The sequence below is a fragment of the Opisthorchis viverrini genome (assembly GCF_000715545.1).
Source record: "Opisthorchis viverrini unplaced genomic scaffold opera_v5_680, whole genome shotgun sequence".
NCBI lineage: Eukaryota > Metazoa > Platyhelminthes > Trematoda > Opisthorchiida > Opisthorchiidae > Opisthorchis > Opisthorchis viverrini.
Window position 1 is genome coordinate 69,973 of NW_008752346.1, and position 8,802 is coordinate 78,774.

General features: G+C 43.2%; 2 protein-coding genes across 2 annotated transcripts in view; one reads left to right on the forward strand and one right to left on the reverse strand.

The window, feature by feature from the left end:
* Positions 1–8,802, reverse strand: part of T265_15642 (hypothetical protein) — a gene marked incomplete at both ends in the record, with an annotated part of 18,885 nt that overhangs the window by 7,728 nt on the left and 2,355 nt on the right. Inside the window, 2 exons of the mRNA XM_009178838.1 lie at positions 432–543; positions 6,903–7,260. Coding sequence (XP_009177102.1) covers positions 432–543; positions 6,903–7,260 — 470 coding nt within the window. The remainder of the gene's footprint in view (positions 1–431; positions 544–6,902; positions 7,261–8,802) is intronic.
* On the forward strand, positions 7,003–7,323 carry T265_11976 (hypothetical protein; the record flags this gene model as incomplete). The annotated part of the gene is made up of 1 exon (XM_009178839.1): positions 7,003–7,323. The coding sequence occupies one exon, from the start codon at positions 7,003–7,005 to the stop codon at positions 7,321–7,323; it is 321 nt and encodes a 106-aa protein (XP_009177103.1).

Below are 8,802 nucleotides of genomic sequence, written 5' to 3' on the forward strand. Positions count from 1 at the left end.
GTGTTATGCATGCCAAGCTACCACCCGTCGATAACAGCGCTGCTTTCCGTGCCCAGTTTGGAGTGGCCAAAACCTAGAAATGGGCGGGATTTGACAGGGAGAGGAAATGGAAGAGATTACGAGACTTTTGAGTGAGTGCTGTTAATGCTATTTGCCTCAGAGGAGAGGGTCCACATCATCCTCTCCTTGCCTGGCTGTAGACAATGAACAATGTGGCGGCTAAACGGAGTGGGTGGCGTTATTATTGTTATTTACATCCAGGTTGTCTGACTGAGTCCTGGAGGTGTAGGCACCTCAGGTGTCTGTATTAGGCTAACCCTAGGTTCACATCCCTCTCCATTTCTTTCTTTCTTCGTTTATGAGGCATCGGTGTGTTCATCCGGTGTTGCTATCAGTGATGACAGTAATAATTATGACAATGTGTAACCAACTTCTTTGTTTTTATTATAGATCCGGCGACAACCGGAGGTGCAAGAGCTTCGACAATGGCAACACGAGTGGCGAGTTTACAACAGGGGTGAACTGAAGTCATCCTGACGCTTACTAAATGATAATAATAATAATAATAATAATAATAGTAATAATAATGCTTCGGCTGCAAGACTCTTTTGGCGCCTAGCTACCTTGCAACCTCTTCATCTCGCCTGCCCCTGTCTAGGCTTGGGTATTCTGGCAATATCTCCACCCTCGTGTCCCCTTCGGGGACCCCCTGATGCTTACTAGAACGGAGCTTACATGATGTAATAGATAATCATTATCCTTAATTAGGTTTCATCGACGTCTTGACTGCAATTTATCTTCTGGTATCCAACGTCAAATGAATATCACTTATTTAGGGCACAATCTGAATAGAACATTTGTGCGATAATCTTACAGTGTGAGTGCGAGGAAATGTAAGCCGTCCATTTGCAGGGTAGACGAGTGCCCCAAACAAAAGACTCTTTTACCCAATATGGCTGCTAGTCACATAAAATGATTGACTTTCCCAGTGCTCATGTGCCTTTTTATCAATGCTTCAGTAGCACATCCATGTGATGAATCACCATAAAGACTGACGTACAGTATGTTCCGGCAACTTTGTTCTCATGTGGCTTGTATGGATAATTCATCCAGGTGTAGTAGCCCTCCCTACAAAAAGCCAGATTTGCAAACGTCAAAATTGTCTGTCTTAATGAGAAAAGAGCAGAGTTCTTCGCGACATTTGTCTTGCTTCATTTTCTGTGGCTTGACAATCTCGACAATTAGGCGACCTGATCTGCCAGTTAGGCTAATTTACGGTCATTTTACGAGCTTATCATACGATCAAACCAATCCCTCTCAGCGAGCTCACTACGGATTCGACTTGGGAAGAGTACAGGGTCAAAATGGATATTGTCAATAGTAATAGGTATCGACCGTTACCGAGGTTCAAACCATCACATTGTGGCACATTGTGGTGGTACCAAGCCACTAAATCGAAGTTGTATGCGGTCGTCCCACCACATTTACCCTGTAGATTTACTAATCTGTACGGTTCTGACCAAAGCTGAAGCAATTGTAGTCAATAGACTACAATTGCCTGTACCTAGTTCATCCTGTCACTATTCACCGTAGTTCTTTATGCTTCGTTTCCTTACTACAACCCAACACGTCTGGAACTTCGGAATAACTGAGAAAACACACACAATCCGATGTTCCAGTGAGTCGCAGGTCTCAAGCCAATTCCAACACTCACTTGATAAATGGCACCTGATGGACGGTGAATTAAGGTGAGGTTGAATAATACTTATACATGCAGGGGAACAAGCAATCTATGGGTAGAATTAAACAGCCGTTTGTCTGTAGTGAACGCTTTTGCCCGATCCGGCTAATTCGTGTTGTGGCTCTTCAAATAATCGGTTCTCAGTCTTTTAATGGAACAAGCTAGTGCTGTGTAGCTGGAAGATGCATTTTACAAACAAAGGGTAGTTTGCACTACCATACAGTATCCACTTCAAGAAGGATCAACCGTAAATAAATAGTTCTAGCACTGGCCACTGTTTAGCGATTTTACTGCTACACTCTACTACTTCAATCTATTTCCCTACAATATAATCCAACAACATGTAATGAAACATGGTACAAAGAAAATCGGTACTCCCATCCCTGCCCCACAGTATATCAGGAGCAATTCAGCATCGTCCGATGTAGTAACATTATCGTTAGAACACTAGTGCCTAAATGTCTAACGGATAACATCAATTTTTTAATGAATCCGCGCATAGAATAGTCTCCAAATCCAGATGGATCCAGAGCACATCAGGCACAAGTGTTTTCGACCGACATGCTGCTATGAATGATAAATATGTAGTGACTAAGGCCTTCATGAAACAAGCCGGCAGCACTTCAAATCAGGTCGGATTAAGATTCACACACTACCGATACTTGGCTGTATGACCCACACTCCCCCCGTTTTTGGTGATCGAAACTGTAACAGCTGCAACCAATGTACCTATCGTACCAATTGGTCGGTTGATTGACCGTTACCTGAATGATCTTTATATTCGATTTGACAGCCCAAATATTACCCCATCGCAAGCCATCAATGTGCTGTGTAAAAAGAGAACGACCTCTAATCATTTTGCTTTTTTGAAAAACGTGCAATTTACCAAGATACTTGCTAACAAAAATCTACTTAACAGTAGGAGAATTCAGAAATACCAAGGTAAGTTGGCGAGGTCCTCCCCATGTGTTATTCATAGACCAACATTAATGGACACCGGTTGACATTGACCTCGGTTGGTCATGTTAAGGCGCATTTGGCTCACATATTACCAGCCTGAACAATCATACAGCGTTAGACAAGGGATATCCGAGGAACCTAGGATTTAAAGTAAACTATTCTGTTGAAGCATGCAGCTTTCTTCGTTTGAAAGTCATCTTTGAGGAAAATGACGAAGTGATTTTTCTGGTATGCACTTTGGCCTTTGTTAGCTAGCACGTACATCGCATCTCATGAGTGGCTCCATAGGCCACTGGGACGGGTGTCATATTTGAAGAACAAACTTTATCCCCCATAAGTAGCTCTATCAGTGCATGACCACAAACTCGAGGTCACCAGGATGTCTATTCAAGACTAAGGGAGACAACCTATCAAAACCAGTTCCAGAGTCAAACGACAGCAGCTAATAAACGACGCAGTTTATATTGTAAAGTCCGAACACTGGTTATCCTTAAAATAGACTCTTTGTTAAGAGCTGGATGCTCAAAGTGAAAAAATCCGATGTGAACTGGTGTCGTAATTAGGAAAATGCTAGTCGGGTATTAATAGCATCAGCAGTCGCATACTAGTTCGCTTGAACGTTGATGTGACTAAATTTAGCAGATGTGCATCAGGATACCCGTCTAACATAAACCTTAGTCTCTTAATATAGTGCTCTATAAACCATCGAATTTGTGGAGACAGTGCGGAATCCGCTTGTCACATCTGCATCCCCCCTGGTTTTACCAGGAGATTGATTCCCATCAACTGATGACAGAGCGGCAGTCTAATATCTACGCCTACAAGGAAAAAGCGTCCCAGCTTACTAGGTCAAACATCTGATTTGGTTACGGTTTTCTCATTTAGTCACACACCCTGTGCGACTGTGGTAAAGTGGGATTTTAGTTTTCATAAAGGAAACTATTCACAAGGTTGCTAAAAACTCTTGGAACTTGTGAGTAGTTTCCTTTATGAAAAAATACTATGATTTCTCGAATATCGTGCCAAATGAAACATGTGGATGCCTTTGTAAATTACATCCTGTTGAAGAATGATTACAGACTGGGACAGGCACATATTCAGGAAGGTAGGTCTGACACACGAGCGCGATTGCTCGTATATCATCGGCACCGCATAATCTGGCAGAGAATTGCAATAGATTTCGAGGTTATCGGGTACCGATGGTAAAGAACTACTCAACCTTACCAGCACAACTCTCTGTGAACTCTCATCATGGTGAACTTCACCCAAAGCGCGAATAACTGCTAGAATGGCTTCTTGAAGGACGTGGTTTGTGGTGAAAATTCAATCGCATTCATACACCGTCTGGATAGACTATTGGGCTCCATATTCCTAATATGACCATAAACGAGAGATTCATCTTGTGGGGGAGCCACAAACGATTGAGTGATACGCGATATCCTCAGTTTTTTTGGACAAAATCCTATCTGTACGGATGAACGGGGTTGTCGAATACCGTTATATACATATATATATATATATATATATATATAAAATATCGGTAGTTCGCATGTGAACCCATTTGAGATAACGTAGTGTTAAGCAGCGCCCGGGGCAATCACGCAGGCTTGAGTTTGGATCACCACGTTTCGACAAGCTATGTATGTCTTCAGTCCGTCCTATCGCATTGGCTAGATAATATTTCAGTATATCGTCAACCTGCTATCAGTAAAATCGCTGAAAATACTTCATGAGTTCCTTATGTCTACCGAAACTAGCTAAAACACACGACCATATTGGACGTCTTGTCACAGGGTGTTAACAATGCGAATATACATAGCAGACGTATCGCAATTTACGCTTTTGCAAGCTGACAGACAAATAATTCCAAGATTCTGTACGGGTACAATTGATGGCGAAGAAAAGATATTTATTGGTTCCATGTAGTTCCGAGAGACACTTGATCAGTAGGTAATAATTCGCTGTCCCACAATATACTCAGCTATATCCTTATCACACATTCAAATGACTAGTGGATTGCATATTCATTCTGTTTTCACACGACTGGATGAATTCCACGCAGTGAGCTGAGCCGAATGAATGAACAATACTGCTACATATGATTAGCTCATGTGAATACTTTGAGATTGGATGAAAACGGACACATCAGAATCTCAATGGTATTATAGATAACAGTGATTGTCGGGATTTCTAAGAAACTGGTAATAGTCCTCCCCGAAATTGGCATGACGAACCAAAGTTAGAGCTGCCGTTCAAAAATACCACTTGATATTACGCGAAACTCTTGGATCTTACTGGACTAAATTCAAGTAAGCAGTCTTCACTGCGCTTTTCGGCTGGCTGGGTCGATAAAGATCAATGCGTCTCGACGTGGTACTGTCAGCATGTGCTACAACAGGTGGCAGCTCTGACGCTGCGAAAAATGGCCTCTGTGGAAATGGTCACGGTTTCTTCGGTCAGCAAGAAGAACAGATTTCGTGGTTCTCGCAGGTCAGCCGACTAAATTTTTAGGAAGCTCATCATGGTGGCCGATCCGGGATTACCGCTCATCCCAGTCTTGTATCGGATGGAGACAAACTAGGGGTGTTCAGTCAATGACTTGAGAATGAAACATGCAAGAATTTACCAGTAAACACAGTCAGGTTTGTAAATTTCATCGCTCCGAGTAGAGACCGCGGGACGAGAAGACAAATCTTTACTAACACTGAGAGAGACGATTGTCATGATGCCAATGACAATCCTGCATCAAACCTATCGCTTTAATTTCGTAGCTCCCATCTCCTGCTATTGTGGAAAAAAGGATACATTTTTCGTCATTGTTTATGTTAGACCATCGCCCCAACCACGTGACTCTCATCCTCTTATTCTCCCTATCCTCACTGGACAAGCTGGAACCACTTCATTCCGATGTCCTGATTTATGAGCTGACAAAATAAATGAGACCGAACTTCGTGTATGAAATAAGTGTTCCGATGACGTTGCGTTTGGGCAGGTAGTCTGAAGTCAGTTCATTCAATCTGATGCGATTTGAGGCAGAGCGTGAATTTCGGAAACTTAATCTTACACTGCATTAGTGTTGAAAAACTCTCCCAGAAGTAGACCCTCCATTTTCAAAACAGTTTGATTGTACCGGAGTTTGGCTCTCACAGTAGAGGTTACGTCTCACATGTGGGAAGAAATCAGCTTTGCAGGCGCCCTTTGCTGATTAGAATATACATCGTGCATACCTAACGACAAACGGCTCCTCCAGTTTTGTTGCACATATTATTCCGTCTTCTGAGCATGGGCAAAAATTGCCTTTTGGTTTGAAAGATTTAGTAGGCTCTGCACGTGTCTCGACGGAGTACCTTGAATTCGGAAGTGAATGCCTTCTCACTCCAACCCTAGAACTGTTGCTGCATTGTATCAGAGCAGGCATTATTATCTGATTCCGTGGCAGAGAAAATGTCTGTGCGATAGCTCAGATTGATAGCCCAGATTGTCCTATCATTCGTTGACAATCTTCTGTGACATTTATAGTTCTGTTCCAGTTCTTGGGCTCTATATGCAGTCTTTGTTGAAGCGTGCGCGGGCAAACACCAAATGAACACATTCCAAATGCTACATCTATTTGGCAGTACCCTGCTGATATTCATTGTGACGATGAAACGACTTTGGGATGACCTAAGTTCCCAGGGTCCCGTAGAATAATAGACACAAACTGTGCAGTTTTCTGACGAGTGATAAGGATTGTTGTTAAAATTGCACTCAGTCGCATGACAAGATCATCCATTCTATTTTCTCTCTATCGCTCTTACTAGCTTGGGCTCCCACACGGGTGATCACAGCTCCAAACTCCGACTAAAATAACGTAAATGTACAAATATGTGTTGAGCTGTTGGTGCTTTACTGACGAATCAGAAAATGCTCATCAGCAAAATTCCCGAGATTGTGCCGCCGTTCATTGATACGAAAAGACCAGAAAGTGTTGATCGTTAGGAGATATCCGGTGATGGAACCTTATACGGCATTAAAAGAGCGAGTGCGTCAGCTGATTGGATACTCCGAATCGCATCTATGTTAAGCCGACTAAACGCTAACTTATAATTCAATCATTACCTTTATAACCACGGAAATCAAACATTGACCTGAGCGGCCTCGTGTGGGCTTTCAGGGATCCCCAAAATAATAAATCTATATGGGAAATCTTTTGATCACATACCATAATCGGAGAATATACAAAACGCGGTTTCCCAAGCAAAATTTGTTTTCCGCGTTGTTTTCCGGATCCCGTCGTAAATTACCAGCTTCGTGCCCGCTACATGAATTGCCGTTTGATCAATTCGACCACAGTGGGGAAGTCTGGCCGTGCGATCCACTTGACGGGTAATTGGTTTCCCAAGTTTGGACAATTCCACGCCTGTTGTCTTTTGTATCGCGGCGATGTGGTTCCGAAAGACGTGAACGCGGCGATCACGAAGATCAAGACGCAGAAGACAGTGCAATCCGTGGACTGGTGTCCTACGGGCTTTAAGGTTGGTTTGAATTATCAGCCACCGACCGTTGTTCCAGGTGGTGACCTAGCGAAAGTGCAACAAGCATTGTGCATGTTGAGCAACACGACGGTGGTTGCGGAGGCTTGAGCTCGTTTAGATCATAAATTTGATCTTATGTACGCGAAACGCGCGTTCGTTCATTGGTATGTTGATGAGGGAATGGAAGAAGGTGAATTTTCGGAGGCACGTGAAGATATGGCCGCGTTGGAGAAGGACTATGAGGAGGTTGGGATTGACAGTATTGGTGATGAGAATGACGATAGTGACTATTAGTTTTTTTCTATAGAGGAGATATATTTGGATATTCGTTACTCTTGAATTCGTTCTGACAATGCGCTTGGCGAGTTTTTAGGTGGTTTGTCAAGGTTCCGTTTACGTTAGTATTTTTGACAGCTCAAGCTGCGGTCAGTCGCTTGTATGATATTTGCTGCTAGGCAGGCGGGCATGGGGGCTGCCTAATGCGATGTTGTTGGTCAGAAAACGACATTGAGTAGCCTGAGGTTTGTCTGTGATGCGGGTGCAAGAGATACTTGTGCAGATGCTTGTTATTCCCGACGGGCGTTTTAATGCGTAGGTATTCGAACTGGGAACACCCGGTACACCCAACACCTCTATGTTGGCCCGAAGTTTGTAGCATATGGTGTGGGTAAAACAAAATACTCAGGATTGAAAGGAAATTGTCGAAGGTCGACGAGATTAATGACGGAAGCAGCTGGGTCTCCTGGCAACCGATTCCCCGTGACGCGTTGACGCTAATTGCGCAAAGTCAACGGATCAGGACTTTAACACATCCATGATTTTTTGCATTGCGAAAGTAAGCCATGTTGGGCGCGACCAAATGCCTTTGATAAGTTGAGGTAGGCAGTATATTCTCTGACGTTCGTATCTCGATGTCGATGATTAAACTCAGGCTTGTTAGTTAAGATCTGTGCTCACGAAATCCACGTTGAACATGTGACAGAATTCCATATGGTTCACGCAAGTATAACGGATCGCAGGCCACATAAGACGACAATTTTTGACGAATATCACTATTACCACAACATTTCGATTCCTCATTTCTGTGACCTATTAGGAGTTCATGAAAGGCTCCGTAGGATTTTAATCATAAATAGAACCTTAATTTGGTTTATATGCACTGCAAAAGCGTTTTAGGTGTTCTTTCCAATCGCTCTCCGTCTTTGCATAAGGTGTAAGGCTTTTTTAAATATAGTGCCCGGCGACTTACACGGTCTCTACGTGCATTTGATGGGAGTGTTGTTGAAACAAATCAGTGATACCTAAAGCGCCATTCAGCGACTATGTATAACTATAGAGTCGAAAATGAGGTATTTATCGTGCAGGTCCAATTTGTGTGTGGCGAACTAACGATAAATTGTCTCCGATGTTGTGGTTATAGCATCTCGGTCATGTGCTACGCATATCGAAACACCGTCTACCAAGACGAGTGTTGTTCTCCGTGCCTCCTTCAGCATGGCGCAAACCACGAGGTGGACAGCACATGGCTTGGCAGAAAGGCGTCAAAGAGATCACGAAGAGTTTGGGTGTTGTGCGACTTCCAGGATG